We start from the raw sequence: 18,470 nt of genomic DNA, 5'->3' as shown, positions 1-18,470 counted from the left end.
ATATCCCATACTTTCATTCATGACACTTTGTTTTCTTAATGAAACCCAATAAAATGTGGGCAAGATTGTTCTCCAACCTGTCATAAGCTCAATAGGCCAAAATGGTTATTTTATGTTTTAATAAATATAGAATATGTTGAATTTTCCCAATTAAATTGACTTTTTCTTAAGGGAATTTTGGAAGATTAAAACCAAAGAATTAAATTTCTCACTAGCCACTTACTTTACTACCCTAGAATCAACTCCTCCAGGACCTTAAAACACATCTTCAACAATTTGTTCAGTACCAATGTCCTGGTCACTATAATTTTCCAGATTTCCTCCCACCCCTCTTCCAATTTCTAATGTTACTAGCCTGAAATTCCTACTGTTTTGTTATAACTGTAAAGAACATTTCAATCTTTAATCCTCAAACATTTTTGCAATAACAAACTGAAAAATTCAGATATTTCAAATAAATTGCATATTAATAAAGCAAATTCCACCTTTTTGCAAATTTGTTTCATTGTGACTTCTTCCAAGTTTGCATCAGCCAACAAGGTCATGACAGTTTTCTTTATTTCTTCATCTGTAGGTGGTTTCTTCAGTTTCTTAATCAATGGTTCATCATCAGAACCATCCTCTGATTCACTTTCTGAGAAAATGACAAAATGCAATATAAAGTTTCAAACAAGTCTAGAAATTTAGATAAAAAATACATACTGCACTTGCTATTCCCCATCTTTCAGCATTGGGCAAAATTAACAATATAAAATTTCAAGCAAGGTGTGGGATGAGCCGGTTTGTGTGTGGGATCAGTTTATGACTGATTAAACAGCAGAACTTTTAGTATTTAAGTACAAACCATACTCCAGATGGAAAATATACTTTAAGGAGAGAAAATAAACACCAGATCAACCAAAAATTCATTTGCGGACAGTGGAAATAATCAAAACAGCTCTTTTAGAATGTCAATCACTTACTTCATACCAAGATCATTTGCAACACTCACCAGCTGAGATTTACTAACTCCATCCCCTTTTTTAAAAATTATAATCGCAAACTGAGATTTGTCATTCTAACTGTACAACTGACCACTGAAAAGCTCTGATCAATTCAAAGGATTTCTTCAGCAAGCCATCTCCTCTAAATAAAAAAGTTATGCCAAGAATTATGCAGACTGAGTTGGATTTCTAATATACAATATATTCAAGCGGATGACTCCAATGGTAATGAAGTTAAGACAGCACAATAGTTTGTTGAGTACACAGACTTGGTGTTCAATTTCTATATGCAAAGGTACTTCAGATAGCACAATACCAAAAAGATAGCTCCACAAAAGATTAAAGGAAAGGAATGGAATAAGTTACCTCCATTCCATGTCAGAAACATTTGTTAATGAATATAGATCATGAATTTTATTAAGACTATAAGACATAGGAGCAGAATTAGGCCATTTGGCCCATTGAGCCAGTTCCACAATTCTATCAGGACTGATTTATTAAACCACCCCCCCCCCCCCACAACCCCATTCTCTCCAGAAGGTGTGACATCCTTCCTAATCAAAAATTTATCAATCTCTGTTTTAATCTCAGTGACTTGGCCTCCACAGCTGTCTGATGCAATAAATTCCACAAATTATAGGATTTACATCAGTGGAAGATATTTTCTACTGAGTGCACTAAGTGTTTCATTTCCTGATCCAGTGGGATTACTGGAGAAGTTTATGATCCCAATGTTGGCCAGATAGTACTAATTCTTACCAAAGGGGCATTCCAGAAAATTTACACCATAATTGGCTTCTAAACTGCAACATTATTCAAATGTATATAATTTTTAAAAAGCGACCAATGAGATCAGCAAAGCAGTTAATTTCAACAGCTTTTGTTTTCAACTTTGGAAACTACATCTTTGGGTAGAGCACAATAATACCTTAAATCTTTATTTAAAAATGATAATCCCACAATAATGCTGTAATTTGTACAACATTAAAAAGGGCAATAAATCTTTATTCCCCTACCATGTTAGTTTTTGTTAAAATGCAACTTAAGAAAACTACTCGCTTACTCATGCCTGGCTTCTCAGTTAAAGCTACCTTTACAATACCACTTCCCGAATTTAAATTACATTAAATTGGAATTAAGAGGTCCAGCAAATTACAGTATTGTTTTTTGAAATTATAACTAATCCTCAGAGATGAAAAACCAGTCATCTGCAAACATATTGGGCAGTTTCATTTCAGTTCTTAGTGGAAGCACTGCTTATAAGTAAACAAATTCCCAAGTAAAATTACACAATTGCTATGAACTTTTCTGCATCTAAACTGCCATTAACCTGGTTTTAACACTGAACGCAAATGAGAAAGAATTGTTTAGGTCCTGTATTAAGCCTTATCACTTTTAGAAAAAAAAAGATTTAGAGAAATGAAAAATGGACAGTTAAAAAGAAAAATTAATAATGCACTTTTATAAAAAACTACAGGTTTTACCCGAGTAATTTATACTTATTTTGATGATGTGAGTAAAATAAGGGTACTTCTCCCCCCCCCAAAAAAAACAGCCAACCAATATTTACTCTTCAAACATCCTATAACTGTTAATTGGTCATTTGTCACTTCCACAAAATGGTAACTGAAGTACTAACCCTTCTTGGCAAGAGCTGCAGTTTTCTTTGCAGTGCTACTGTCTGCCTTTTTCACATTTGTTATTTTAGTATTTTGTCCCTTCTTGCCTTTAGACACTGCTTTTGTTGTGGCCTTCTCTTTTTTAGTTCCTTTCTTTGGTGGCTGGAAAATAAAAGATTTTTCAATGCACTCTTAAAGCATTGAGTGCCATTCTGCAATACGCTTTAGGGTTTCTATTAAATAATTTACAAAAACTGCACAATGCCATGGAAATCTTATCCTGATGAAAAAAAGCAACCATTGTTCAAAATAAACTTAATTATAGAAACCTGCAAAAATATTATAAATATAATCAACATTGCAGAAAATAATTCATTTCTCCAATAAACCAGATGTACACTTCAAACACAATAGACTGCAGAATGCAATGCAATTCAAATGCTGTATTAATATATTCCTCATATAACAATTATGAACCTAGGTCACTAATTGTTCTAGCTGTTTTGTAGGCATCAAAATGACAGGAAAAATAAGTAATAGCACACGAATGAGGTTGGATTGGAAGGAGATGAATGAAAAGCAGGTTGGGGTCTCCAGAAGGGGATGGAGGATGTGTGGGTTAAAAATGTGGAAGATTAAATAAGGACATATGTTTTGTAGACATCTGTGTCAAATAAGACTACATTTGTACAGTACGAGAGTATAAAGTTTATGCATGGGTATATACACAAAAGCATGCAAAACATGACTGAGTGGTAGTTAGCATGCTGCAGCCATGCCATTAAAATTCACGCTTCAGCTTCTTCTATATTGTGTTAGGAAGTCATCCTTGGCTCTGAACAACTGCTTAAGACAATAAAAAAAAAAGAAATTTAACTATATCTATTCCCAAATATATACTTAACAAATTGAGTTTTCTTTCCGCTAAGTTGTGCAAAAATCATTTTATGTAAAATCATTTATATAACATTGCAATATTGAATATTTGTTAAGATTAACATCTGTAAGTGTACTCCCAGATCTTGATTTATTAATATTCCAGATTTGCTTTCTATATTGCTCATCATTGTCACCTACTGTTCAGTACATTGTTTGCTAGTATAGTTTTATACACCTTAATCTCTACTTCAAATTTTTAATGACTTTAATACAGCACCAGATTTCTCTAACTGCTTCAATTACCTAATCATGGCCCAATGTTCTCAATTGAAAAACTTCAAGCACCGAAGAATTACCAACGTTTAGTAAAAAAAACAGGCTCAACTATTAATCAAAAGAAAATAAAAACTGCAGAGAATTCAGTTTTTTTTTAACCCACAATGAAATGTATTAAATGGACTCACATCAATATGTCACTACTTGGACAATATTTAAATTTTCATTTCTGTGCATAACCGATACCATAACATTAACTTGTACTGTAGAAGCAAAATCTTCAGAGCATTTCTTCTCTTATGTTTATATATTTGAAATCCCTTGATTAATGAATGAGGAACAGTACACCTTTTCAGTTGGTGAATCATTAACTGTCAGGTATAAATACCAAGGAGCTTAAAATAATTTTGATGCTACAAACGTAGCAACAAGAACCTAATCAGTTATTATATAGCTCATCAAAATTACCAGGACAGAGATCCAGAATTACGTAGTGCATACCAAACAAAAATTGAAACAGCAGGTAATACATCTTCAAATCTCATCTGAATTCTGTTTGTATTCTTCAGTCAAATTTGCAAAAGCACACAAGACAGTTCATGACTTCATAGTTCAAAATCCCCATGAAACTGTAGCTAGAATTAGCAAACAAAATTGACAAAAATACAAAAAAGCTCAGGACCCTGACAGAAGAAAACTTTGTTCATATGTGCTTTATTAAGCAGCTTCTTACTCTAAAATAGTAAACCCTAGTTCTAGACTCTCTAGTAAAGGAAATGCCCTCTCAAGCTCAATCGACATTCAACCATACTCATGAATACATCCAAACAAAACAGCATTCCTTCAGAGCCAAGATGCAAAACACAGCACATACAACAGCATCAGATAGTTAAAACAGCAGAAAAACATAGTCATTAAAAAAAATGTACTGCCTGAGCATCATGGTCAGATTGATGGTACATGGGATGTTGTCCTGGAAACATGCTTCTGCAACAACAAGCAGTCTTCATCAAGCACCAGTGCAGCACCAACGGGAGAGGCCAGCCCTCAACCTAGCTAGCACAGACTCCAGCATGCCCACAGGCCTCTGCTCTCTCCCATACTGCCTTTGGCACCCGTCAAATGTTTTGGGGAGGCCTTGCTCACTCTTATAATTATACGTCAGTATAAATATTAAAAACAACTAGTTAATTCCTACAAGGGGTAGGTGGGGGGAAAGAGAGACTCTACAACACTTTCAGGAATGATCATTACAAACCTCCACTGTTTCTTCCACATCGCTTTCATGTGAAGATTTTTCCTGTTCTTTCTTTTCTTCCTCACTGCTGGATTCATCTGTAAGAATCTCTTCTAAAGCCTTTGATTTCTTCTTGGACCCTGAACTTTCCTTCTTTCCACCCTTTTGACGCTTTTTCTTGGGCTTTGGTAGTGACTACATATGTAATTAAAAGGAAAATAATTTTATTTGATTTGTTTAAGTATCATACACCTAAAACCTGCAAAGTAATTTGATTATATGGTTAAGACCTGTAATATTTTTATTGAAAGATATTAAGCGTGGTCCTAAGTTTTTCTTTGCAGTATTTTTGTCAATGTTACATTTTTTGTACATGAGAATGGAATAAAATTATTGTACATTTATACATTCTAATATTAAAAGTAGTAATTTCATTCTGGTTCATAGATTTTGCTTGTGATTACAAATTAATTTTAGCAGATAATGGAAACAAACCTAATTATAAACTTCTGATGATAGTTATAAGAAAAAACAGCCAAAGTCGGAGTCACATAGTCACAAAGGCCCATCATGTCCAACCTGCCCATCAAGGACCCAACTATGTTTATCCCATTTACCAATCCTTGGTCCACAGCCTTCTATGCCTCTATGATTCAAGTGCTCGTCTAGGTCCTTCATAAAATCTAAGTGTACCGCCCCATCACTTTCTTATAGTGCAGGGGTCGGCAACCCGCGGCTCTTTCATCTCTGTGCTGCGGCTCCCCGTGGTTTGTTATTTTTGAAATGTAGTTCGAAATTTGAAGATTATGGTGATCTTGTACAATCTAAATAAAACGTTGTGGCGACCCCATTTCCTGGCACATCCGAACCGGCTCACAATTAGCCACCGTTCCGGCTAAGGGAGATAGCCTACGGGGGTTTGTGAGTACGTGTCTTTTGGAGCATCTGCACCCACGGGGGGCGGGTTGAGGGAGGCTTTAAAGCAAGGCTGTTTAGTTCGAATAAAGTTATCTTTGACTGCAGTGTCGTTATTTTAGCGCTGCGTGTAGCACACCGCTACAACATGTTTTTTTATCACTATTAATATATGTCACCACTGCCAATGCCTGACACCCACCAGTGCGCGATTTCTTTTAATTTTTCGATCCAAGGTAGGCTAACTATGGAGTAACCTTCAACCCAACGTCTTTTTTTCGGAGTTCAAAATGTTTTTGTTGCATGCAGAAATGTAATTTCGTTTTCTCTGCAGGAGTTCATCAATTTCACAAATGCAACACATTGTAGTTTGTTTATACATAGCATAAAGGCCAAAAAAAAAACCCGTTGTATGCAGTGTTATTTCATTTTAAATGTCAAACGGGTTTTGTGGCTCCCAGTGTTTTCTTTTCTGTGGGAAATGGGTCCATATGGCTCTTTCAGTGGTAAAGGTTGCCAACCCCTGTTATAGTGCATTCCAGATTTCAAGAAGAAACCTCCTTACCTCCTAATTTCTTACTCAGAAATCTCAAGCCCTCTAATTTTTGACTGCTCTATGAGGAAATATTCCTACCATCTATGCCTTTCAATTCTGTACAATTCTATCAGATCTTCCTATACTTCATGCTATCCAACCTCTCCTAAATGAGACACTCCATTCTAGGCAACATCCCAGTGAATCTCCTCTGCAGCTCCTCCAGTGCAAACACATCTTCCTATAATCTGGCAAGCAGGAATGCACATAGAATTCGAGCTGTCATCCAACTTGTATTTCATAAGGTTATAGACAATAGGTGCAGTAGACCATTCGGCCCTTCGAGCGTGTGCCGCCATTTTGAGATCATGGCTGATCGTCTACTATCAACACCCAGTTCCTGCCTTGTCCCCATATCCCTTGATTCCCCTATCCATAAGATACCTACCTAGCTCCTTCTTGAAAGCATCCAGAGAACTGGTCTCCACTACCTTCCGAGGCAGTGCATTCCAGACCCCCACAACTCTCTGGTAGAAAAAGTTTTTCCTTAACTCTGTCCTAAATGACCTACCCCTTATTCTCAAACCATGCCCTCTGGTACTGGACTCTCCAGCATCAGGAACATATTTCCTGCCTCTATCTTGTCCAATCCCTTAATAATCTTATATGTTGCAATTAGATCCCCTCTCAATCTCCTTCATTCCAGTGTGTACAAGCCCAATCTAACCTCTCTGCATAAGACAGTCCAGACATCCCAGGAATTAACCTCGTGAATCTACGCTGCACTTCCTCTACAGCCAGGATGTCCTTCCTTAACCCTGGAGACCAAAACTGTACACAATACTCCAGGTATGGTCTCACCAGGGCTCTGTACAAATGCAAGAGGATTTCCTTGCTCTTCTACTCAGTTCCCTTTGTAATAAAGGCCAACATTCCATTAGCCTTCTTTACTGCTTGCTGCACTTGCTCATTCACCTTCAGTGACTGATGAACAAGGACTCCTAGATTTCTTTGTATTTCTCCCTTACCTAACTCTACACTGTTCAGATAATAATCTGCCTTCCTGTTCATACTCCCAAAGTGGATAACCTCACACTTATTCACATTAAACGTCATCTGCCAACTATCTGCCCACTCACCCAGCCTATTCAAGTCACTCTGAATTCTCCTAACATCCTCATCACATGTCACCCTGCCACCCAGCTTAGGTATCATCAGCAAATTTGCTGATATTATTCTCAATGCCTTCATCTAAATCATTGACGTAAATTGTAAACAGCTGTGGCCTCAATACCGAGCCCTGTGGCACCCCACTAGTCACCACCTGCCATTCCGAGAAACACCCATTCACCGCTACCCTTTGCTTTCTATCTGCCAATCAGTTTTCTACCAATGTCAATGTCTTCCCCCCCAATGCCATGAGATTTGACTTTACCCACCAATCTCCTATGTGGGACCTTATCAAATGCCTTCTGAAAATATTACAATTTCTCTGCTCTTGTATTCTCTGTCCTGGTTAACGAAGCCAGCCATTTCATATGACTTCTTCATCACCTTAGTTACCTTACAGGACTCATGGACTTTTACACCAAGGTCCTTTAATACTCCCCAAGGCCTAGTCATTTACTTTATTGTTACCAAACAATTAATACTAGAGTGTACAATCATCACAGCGATATTTGATTCTGCGCTTTGTGCTCCCTGGAGTACATTTATAATGTCTTACTGACCACCTATCAGGATTAAATTCCATGTGCCATTACTCTGCCCATCTTAACAATTGATTAATATTAACCTGTAGCCTTGAACTATCCTACGAACACCAATTTTAATGCCATCTACAAATTTACTAACCTTACCTATTACATTTATACCTGAGCTATTAACATTGAAAATAAGGGCCTAGTATCAGTCCCTGCAGAACACCAATGGTCATATGGTTCTAATCATTAAAAGCAGTGTCACCCTGTGCTTTCCACCACCAAGCCAACTTACATCCAATTTGCCAGCTTGCATTGGCTTCCACGGGCTCTAACCCTCCAACCAATTTCACATGTAACTTTGTTGAAGGCTTTAGTAAAAAGTACACCAAGGAATCATGCCCTCATTAATACATTTAGTTATCTCTTCAAAAAAATCCAAATTGGTCAGACAGGATTGTCCTGCCAAAATCATGCTGACCATTTTTAATTAATCCCCAGTTTTCCAAATGGAGATTAATCCAATCCTTTTCCTAATAACCTGCCTTTTACACATTTTAGAGTGGTATTACAGAGATAATCCCTGCTGTCGTTATATTTTAGAGGCTGCAATTAAAATATTAAAATGAGTGTAGATTGCATAATGAGTTTTGCCCCTTTTCAAATAAGCAACTCAGATTTCAAAACATCACCTTCCCAGATGCTTTGGGTCTCATCAAGAAGTTCAAAATTTTTGATACAAGTTCATCTTTAGTGCCCTTTCTTTCCAGATCCAGGACACTACAGATCACCTTCAATACTGATATTGGATTCCTAAAATTATAAAAAGGAGGGGGAGATGGCAGACAAAAAAAAAGAATCGATCAGTACAAACATTAGAAAGCACAGTCTTTTTCATTAAAAAATGAAGTGTCTTCAAGTGTCTCCCTGTAGCATTTTGTCCAGTTGTCAAAGGCTGTCTTCGTCAGTGAATTATCAAAGACAATTATTGGTCTTTGGAACCTGCATGCTGCTTACCCAAACTTCATCTGGATGTGAAGGGTCAGTTGAGCTGACCTTCTACGTTCAACAAGGTCCTGTAACACAAAGCTGCTTCAAACAGCAACTGCCTCTGATGAAGACATTTAATTTTAAGTACTTCTGGGTTCATATTTTTATAAAGTTGTTCTTGGAAATAGGTTGACAAAGCATATAAAATAAAAGTGTAAAGCCCTACAAGCAGTATAGGAAATCAAGAAAAAATTGATTTTGCTCTTTCAAAAAAAAGTAAAACTCCAGCATAATCCATTTAGAACTTAGTTGATGCTCAATTAGCACATTTTATAGATTATCAGATTTTTTTTAAAACATACTCAAACATACTTGCTTTTCTCTCATGTCATACAGTGGTATAATATTTTTTCTGGTGAACTCAATGAGCTGAATGGAGCAGGAAAGATGTAAGCACTCCAGACCCTGGTTTCAGTTGTAAACTTTATACACATTTCTGATACTTGGTGTTGAAACATCAACCATAGCCCTGGCTGCACAAATCAAGGCCTCAGCAACACTCCAGACCTCTGGCTGTAGCCACATTCCCTATTTGCACTGTGGACTTTCAATTCATATTCCAGACAAGTGAGTAAACCAGATGCCAGACCAACATGATTTCCAACAATCAGGTGCCTGATAATCAGTTTTTAATCTAATATACATATCAATGTGATTGAGCTACTAATGCATTCTTTACCCCCTTACAGGGATTATGATTTTACTATTCACATAAGCTTCAAATAAAGCATTATAAATTGGGAGGAGGAAGGAAAGAAGTCAGTAGGGGTGGAGTCAAGGTAAAGCTGTAAAAATAAAAAATGTGATTAACACAGCATTAGTGCAAACAGCCAGTTGTTGGTCAACATGGTCTTGCAAGGCTGAGACCCATTTCCACGCTCTCTCTGTCATTCTGAAAATAGGGCATTAACATGACCCCGGAGCTGAGAACTATTGATTCTTTCTCTTTTGTACTTTGTTTCATTTTCAAACAATGAACTGCCTCCCACTGGAGGAAGCATTCATCATGTAAAGACCCCCTAGAACCTTACATTTCAATCAGATTCCTTTTTGCTTGTCTAAAGTTAACTGAATACAAGTACTTTCCTCACTGCTTCTAATTTAACATTTTTCCTTAAAGAGATCAATACTATGTGCAATCGCTTGATGTAGTCTCAATAATTGCCTTTAAAAATGAATAGGCTCCCTAATTTTGTGCTCAATAAACAAAACCACTTCCTTGTTTTCCTACCTTTCTGCTTGCCCGCAACTAGCCATTTGTAAATCATGCAAAAGTGCACTCATACCTTTATGCCCCTTAAAGGTCTCACTATATTGTAGTTTAAATTTTAGAAAAAAATAATCAGCTTCACATTTACCCCACCCATTACACCGCATTAGTCAAATCCTTTGCCCATTCATTTAACATACAATTATCTGTTTGTATCTTCAAGTTCTCTTCACAACTTACTTCCCCAACATCTTTGTATCATCAGCAAATTTTACAACTATGACTTTAGTGCTTTCAAACAAGAAGTCAAAATAGCAGCACTGATCCCTGTAGCAAACCCAACTGGAAAAACTGTTCAGGCCTGCTCCATTTTCTGCTTGATCAATAGCTTTGTATCAACACCATATATTATCTCCTGGAGTTGGAGGCTTGATTTGCAAAAGACCAATGATGTAACACCTAATCAAATGCCTACTGGAAATTCTAGTCATTCTGTAAAGAACTCCAATAAATTGATCGAACAGGATTTCCCTTTCAGAAAAGCAAGACATGGTGATTATTAGATTACTGTGACTTCTATTTTAATTGTGGCCTGCTACAACAGTTATAATGACAACCAAATATTCCTATGACTTTTTCTGAGTAATAGATTTGCTATTTTCTAATCCAATCAAATAATTCCTGAATCTCCAATTTTGGAAAATTGAAGCCAAACCACAAACTCGAGAAAATCCAGATGCTGGAAATCCATGCAAAAATGCTGGAGGAACTCAGCAGGTCAGGCAGCATCCATGGAAAAGAGCAAACAGTTGATGCTTTGGCCAAGACTCTTCATCAGGATCCTGATAATGTATTAACCATCCTAGTAAGCTGTGTTCCAAAGAAACTTTGCATTATAGAAAACCATATTTTAAAAATTGTGTCAATAGGAAAGTAGACTGAGGTAAAGTTTCAGATTTATAACAAGTAAATTTTCCAGGAGGATTTTCAAAAGAAAGGTTTTAAATTACTATTAAATTTATTATGTTAGTGCAAGCTAAAATACTAGATTATACAAGTTACATTACAAACTGCATACAAGTATGGTTGCACAATTTCTAATAGTGATTTACTTCTCAATTTCAAATATCCTCCCATGGTGAAACTAGCAGACTGATTTTGAGAGACAATGGAAACACCTATCTTCCTACCCTCCCCCGAACCAGGCAGCTTTTTGTTCTGGTTGTCTATTTCAAAAGTGACTCTTAAGTGGTTCTCTGGTTCCCAAACTAAATCATGTTATCACCAATTCAGACTGTGTAATGTAAAGTGTTCCTATCACCATTAATTGCTTTGTATCTAATCTGTGTTATGGATACATGTGTTATAGCATAATATTTCAATACTACTTGGACTCAAATGACAAATTTAATTCACACTAAATACACGTACAGTTACTTTAAACCTAATTAATGACACCAAAGTAAAAGCATTTTAAATGTTTTTATCCATAATATTCAATTTTGGAACATATACTCTTAATAGCATGCAATGCAAAAATTAAATACTTGGCCACTCACTTTTTCAGTATCTCTTCTTTTTTCTTGTGCTGGTCACTGCCACTTTCAAATGCAAATCCAGTGAAGAGACGAATGTTTTTCTTCAATGTGGGAAGCTGAAAAGCACCAAAGACAAGAAACAACTCATTAATAAAGGGTATTCAAAGTAAATGTCACATATACTGACTGGATTAGAGTATTAAAAATGAATGCATCATACCTTCCCGTTGTAAACAGAATATCTATTTATTATTGATATATATCGCGGAGTAGGCCCTTCAAACCACACCTCCCAGCAACCCCCGACTTAACCCTAGCCTAAATCATGGGACAATTTACAATGACCAATTAACCTACCAACTGGGGATTAGGTATTTGCATTTAGTGAGTAGCCCAGCCATGCCATGGAATATACAGATTTAAATCCTTGGTCTGTACTTCATTAACACTGAACTTAACTCTATTGCAGGGGTTCCCAACCTTGCTTAATGGTGTTGATCCATGGCATAAAAAAGGATCTATTGCAATCAGGAGAGGATTAACTTAAAATCCCTGTTGGAAGTGTTTGTATGTCAGTTTATGTAAGAAACAGAAAATGTTAACTAATGCCATTGTCAGCTATGACCATTGCTACTTCAGTGTTATACATAAATATCACCAACTCCCATGAATTGTTATGTAAAGGAAAACCTCCTTAAAGCTGTTCAGAAAATTTCACAAGAAAAATAAAGCAAATCTGCGGCAACAAGTGGGATTTAAGGATGGTGTGCTGCCTCCCTGGTGCTACGATCCAGGATTCATGGACCTCAAGGGTGAAGGTGAACAGCCGGAAGTGGTAGTGTATGTCAGCACAAATGACGTCAGGAAGAAGAGGTAAGAAATTCTGCAGTGTGACTTAAGAGAACTCGGAAGAAGGCTGAAAAGCAGGACCTCCAGGGTGGTTATCTCCGGTTTGCTTCCAGTTCCTTGTGCTGGTAAGGGCAGGAACAGGGGGATAGTGGATCCGAATGTGTGGGTGAGGAGCTGGTGCGGGAAGCAGGGAATTAGACCACTGGGATCTGTTTTGGGGTAAGGATGAATTATACAAAATCTACAGAAGGAACGGTCAGTATGGATAGAACTGAGAAATTGTAAGGGCAAAAAGACCTAATGGGAGTTATCTACAGGGCCCCAAACAGTAGCCTGGATATAGGGTGCAAGTTGAATCAAGAGTTAAAATTGGCACGTCGCAAAGGTAATGCTATGGTTGTTAGGGGGATTTCAACATGCAGGTAGTCTGGGAAAATCAGGCTGGTACTGGACCCCAAGAAAGGAAGCTTGTGGAGTGCCTCTGAGATGGATTTTTAGAGCAGCTTGTACTGGAGCCTATCAGGGAGAAGACAATTCTGGGTTTAGTGTTGTGTAATGAACCAGATTTGATAAGGGAACGAGGTCAAGGAGCCATAGGAGGTAGTGACTAGAATATAATAAGTTTTAATCTACAATTTGAGAGGGAGAAGGGAAGGGGACTATGGAGCCATGAGGGAGGAGCTGGCCAAAGTTGACTGGAAAGATACCCTAGCAGGGATGACAGTGGAACAACAATGGCAGGTATTTCTGGGAATAATACAGAAGGTGCAGGATCAGTTCATTCCAAAGAGGAAGAAAGATTTTAAGGGGAGTAAAGGGCGACCGTGGCTGACAAAGGAAGTCAGGGACTGTGGCGACCCACTTACTAGCACACTTGAACCGGTTCACAATTAGCCAGCGTGCAGGCACAAGGGCTAGGTCCGCAACAAAGGGAGAAAGCCTGAGGGGGTGTCAGTACGTGCCTCTCGAAGCATCTGCGCGGGGGAGGGCGGATTGACGGAGGCTTTAAAAGCAAGGTTGTGAAGTTCGAATAAACTTAACTTTGACGGCAGTTTACCGACTCCGTGTTGTTATTTTAGTGCTGCGTGTAGCACACCACTACAATTGGTGACCCAGACGGTCCAAACGATTTTGGACCGGAGATGAACGACGCCGCATCTGTTCATGCGGTTTCGTTGAAACTGCCAAGTTTCTGGACGCTAAGCCCAATTCCACGTTCAGCAGATAACCTCAGAGGACACCCGTTACTTCTACGTGGTGAGCTCCCTCAACCAGGACACAGCGGCCCAGGTCGCTGAGTTCGTACAGTCTCCCCTGGTGGCCAGCAAGTACATGGAATTCAAAGCCCTGCTCACAAGGACTTTCGGGCTCTCACGCCGTGAGCGGGCTGCCCGTTTACTGCACCTGGATGGGCTTGGGAGACAGGCCTCCATCAGCTTTAATGAATGAGGATGTCTCTGGCCGACGGACACACACCCTGCCTCATGTTTGAGCAGGCATTCCTAGAGCAGCTGCCCAAGGACATACGCCTGCTGCTGTCCAACACAGATTTCAGCGACCCCCGGAAGGTGGCAGCCTGGGTGGACTTGCTGTGGCACACCAAGAAGGTGAGTGGGGCGTCCATCTCACTGATCACCCGGCCACGCTCCCAGCAGCAAACCGGTCCAGGCCTGGCCGCAGAGCCCACTAACCCCAGAGGCAAAGGTGTGGAGCCCAACGAGCAATGATGTTTCTACCACCAGCGGTGGGGCGCAGAAGCCCGCCGTTGACGCCCGCCCTGCCAGTTCCCGGGAAATGCCAGGGCCAGCCGCCGCTGATGGCTACGGCGGCTGGCCATCAGGATAGCCTCCTGTATGTGTGGGACAGAAGGTTGGGACTCCGGTTTTTGGTCGACACCGGTGCTGAGATCAGCGTCTTACCTCCGACGAGTTACGACACCCGCAGCAGGGCACCGGGTCCCCCACTGAGGGCGGCAAACGGTAGCACAGTACGGACCTATGGCACCCGTCCGGTGCAGCTACAATTCAGCTCCAGCCAGTTCACGTGGGACTTCACACTGGCCGCCGTAGCCCAACCGCTTCTGGATGCGGATTTTTTGCGGGCTCACAGCCTACTGGTTGACCTGCCCAGGAAGAGACTGGTTCATGCCGAGACCTTTCAGACGTTCTCCCTGGGTGCAGCCCAGTTGCCAGTCCCTCACCTCGGCTCCATCACGCTGTCCGACAATGACTTCACCAGGGTCCTGGAGGATTTCCCATCGGTTCTGGAACCGCAGTTCGCGGCAGCCATGCCCCAGCACGGCGAACAGCAGCACATCCCGACCCAGGGACCACCCCTCCACACCTGTGCTTGGCAGCTTCCCCCGGACAAGCTCCGACTGGCGAAGGAGGAGTTCAAGAGGATGGAGGAATTGGGGATCATCCGGCGGTCCGACAGCCCATGAGCCTCCCCCCTGCACATGGTGCCCAAAGCGACAGGGGGCTGGAGACCGTGCGGTGACTACTGCAGGCTGAACGAGGCTACCACACCGGACCGCTACCCTGTGCCGCACATTTAGGACTTTGCAGCAAACCTGCACGGCGCATGGATCTTCTCCAAGGTAGACCTTGTCCGCGGACCATCAAATCCCGATGCATCCAGACGATGTCCCCAAAACGGCTCTCATCACCCCGTTCGGCCTTTTCGAGTTCCTCCGCATGCTGTTCGGCCTGAAGAATGCCGCACAGACATTCCAGTGGTTAATGGACGCAGTGGGACACGACCTGGACTTTGCATTCATCTACTTGGACGACATCCTCTTAGCCAACAGCAGTCGTCAAGAGCATCTGTCCCACTTCCTATGCCCGGCTGAGTGACTACGGCCTAACCATCAACCTGGCCAAATGCCAGTTCAGGCTCGACACCATTGACTTCCTGGGCCACAGGATTACTACAGACGGGGCAACCCCTCTGCCCGCTAAGGTAGATGCGGTCCGCCATTTCCCCCGACCCATCTCGATCAAAGGCCTTCAGGAATTCGTAGGTATGGTCAATTTCTACCACCGCTTCCTCCCTTCAACTGCCTGGATCATGCCTTGCTGTCCGGTCCGGGCAAGGACATTACCTGGGACAAGGAGTCAGCCGCCGCTTTCATTCAAACAAAGGACGCCTTGGCAAACGCCGCGATGCTTGTGCACCCCAGAATGGACATCCCTACCGCCCTCACAGTGGACGCATCAAACACGGCAGTTGGTGGGGTACTGGAGCAACTCATCGCGGGTCGCTGGCAACCCCTGGCGTTTTTTAGCAAACACCTGCGGCCACCCGAGCTCAAATACAGTGCTTTCGACCGGGAACTGTTGGCGCTATACATGGCAATCCGGCATTTCAGGTACTTCTTAGAAGGTAGGCCCTTCACTGCGTTCACGGACCACAAACTGCTTACCTTTACGTTCACAAAGGTGTCCGATCCCTGGTCGTCCCGCCAGCAGCGCCATCTGTTCTACATCTCTGAATACATGACGGACGTCCTGCACGTCTCGGGTAAGGATAATGTTGTGGCGGATGCGCTCTCTCGCCCTAACATTCACGCCCTTTCCCAAGGGGTAGACTTTGAGGCACAGCAGGCAGATGCGGAGATCCCGAGTCACAGGACCGCAGTCTCCGGCTTGCAGCTCCAGGACCTCCCCATGGGCCCAGGTGAGAGGACCCTACTCTGTGACGTCGCCACCGGCCAGCCCCGTCCCGGCACCTTGGCGGCGACGTGTTTTCGACTCCGTTCATAACTTGGCGCACCCCTCCATCCGCACTACTGTCCAGATGGTCTCCAGCAGGTTTGTTTGGCACGGACTCCGCAAGCAGGTCCTTGAATGGGCCAGAACGTGCATGCACTGCCAGACGGCCAAGGTGCAGCGGCACATCAAAGCTCCGCCGCAGCAGTTCCACCCCACCCACCAGCGTTTCGACCACATTCATGTGGATATCGTGGGCCCCCTGACAGTGTTGCACGGAGCGCGGCACCTCCTATAGTGGACCAGTTCACAAGACGGCCAGAGGCGGTCACCGACACCACCTCCGAATCTTGCGCCTGGGCACTGCTCGCCACCTGGGTGTCCCACTTTGGTGTACCGGCCCACATTACCTCCGACAGAGGCGCCCAGTTCACCTCCAGCCTGAGGTCAGTGATGGCCAGCCCGTTGGGGACTCAGCTGCACCACACCACTGCCTAGCACCCACAGTCGAACGGACTGGTGGAGCGTTTTCACCGTCACCTGAAGTCGGCTCTCATGGCCCGCCTGTGAGGAGCTAACTGGGCGGACGTGCTTCCCTGGGTCCTACTCGGCATCCGCACGGCGCCCAAAGACGATCTGCATGCTTCGTTGGCCGAGTTGGCGTACAGCGCACCCCTGGTTGTCCCCAGGGAGTTCATACCAGCCCCAAGGGGGCGAGAGGAAGAACCCGCAGGAGTCCTGGGCAGACTACGCGAGAGGCTCAGTGCCCTGGCCCCCATACCCCATACCCACTTCGCAGCATGGGCAGAACCCGACCTGCGTACCCAAAGACCTGCAGAACTGTAAGTTTGTGTTTGTACGAAAGGGCGGGCATCGGCCCCCGCTGCAACAGCCTTACGAGGGGCCGTTCACGGTGCTCAGGAACTACGGGTCCACGTTCATGCTGGACGTTGGGGGGGAAGAGAGGAGGTTTTCACGGTGGACCACCTCCAACCGGCCCATGTGGACCTGGCGCAAACAGTCGAGTTTCCGACACCGCAGCACAGAGGCCAACCTCCCAAACAGGGTCTGGCCCAGACTGTGGACATTGGAGGGTGTATCGCCGGTTCCGGTGTATTGGGGGGGGGGGGGGGGGGGGGAATTATGTGGCGACCCACTTACTAGCACACTCGAACTGGCTCATAATTAGCCAGCGTGCAGGCACAAAGGCTAGGTCCGCAACAAAGGGAGAAAGCCTGAGGGGGTGTCAGTACGTGCCTCTCGAAGCATCTGCGCGGGGGAGGGTGGATTGAGGGAGGCTTTAAAAGCAAGGTTGTGAAATTCAAATAAACTTAACTTTGACTGCAGTTTACCGACTCCGTGTCGTTATTTTAGCGCTGCGTGTAGCACACTGCTACAGGACAGTATAAAAATAAAAGAGAAGTATAACATAGCAAAGATGAGCAGGAAGCCAGAGGATTGGGAAACTTTTAAAGAGCAACAGAAGATCACTAAAAAAGCAATATGGGGCAAAAAGATGAGGTACGAAGGTAAGCTAGCCAAGAATTTAAAGGAGGATAGTAAAAGCTTTTTTGGGTATGTGAAGAGGAAAAAATAAGTTAATACCAAAGTTGAGCCCTTGAAGACAGAAATGGGTGAAATCATGGGGAACAAGGAAATGGCAGACAAGTTGAACAGGTACTTTGGATCTGTCTTCACTAGGGAAGACGCAAACAATCTCCGAGATATAATAGTGGCCAGAGGACCTAGGGTAACGGAGGAACTGAAGGAAATTCACATTAGTCGGAAAATGGTGTTGGGTAGACTGATGGGACTGAAGGCTGATACATCCTCAGTGCCTGATGGTCTGCATTTCAGGGTACTTAAGGAGGTGGCTCTAGAAATCGTGGACACATTGGTAATCATTTTCCAATGTTCTATAGTTTCAGGATCAGTACCTGTGGATTGGAGGGTAGCTAATGTTATCCCA

General features: G+C 42.4%; 1 protein-coding gene across 2 annotated transcripts in view; it reads right to left on the bottom strand.

Annotated features, from left to right (window-relative positions):
• The window catches only part of dek (DEK proto-oncogene), a 36,167-nt gene that overhangs the window by 2,780 nt on the left and 14,917 nt on the right, over nt 1-18,470 (bottom strand). For both annotated transcript variants that reach the window (XM_059945479.1, XM_059945480.1), the window contains exons 5-9: nt 11,964-12,058; nt 8,837-8,957; nt 5,016-5,189; nt 2,623-2,764; nt 486-634 (exon numbers count right to left, since the gene is read on the bottom strand). In XM_059945479.1, the coding sequence (XP_059801462.1) occupies nt 486-634; nt 2,623-2,764; nt 5,016-5,189; nt 8,837-8,957; nt 11,964-12,058 (681 nt within the window). The remainder of the gene's footprint in view (nt 1-485; nt 635-2,622; nt 2,765-5,015; nt 5,190-8,836; nt 8,958-11,963; nt 12,059-18,470) is intronic.

The sequence above is a fragment of the Hypanus sabinus genome, chromosome 20, assembly GCF_030144855.1.
Source record: "Hypanus sabinus isolate sHypSab1 chromosome 20, sHypSab1.hap1, whole genome shotgun sequence".
Taxonomy (NCBI): domain Eukaryota; kingdom Metazoa; phylum Chordata; class Chondrichthyes; order Myliobatiformes; family Dasyatidae; genus Hypanus; species Hypanus sabinus.
The sequence above is the reverse complement of the archived record's forward strand: the minus strand, read 5'-3'. Positions and strand labels throughout refer to the sequence as shown.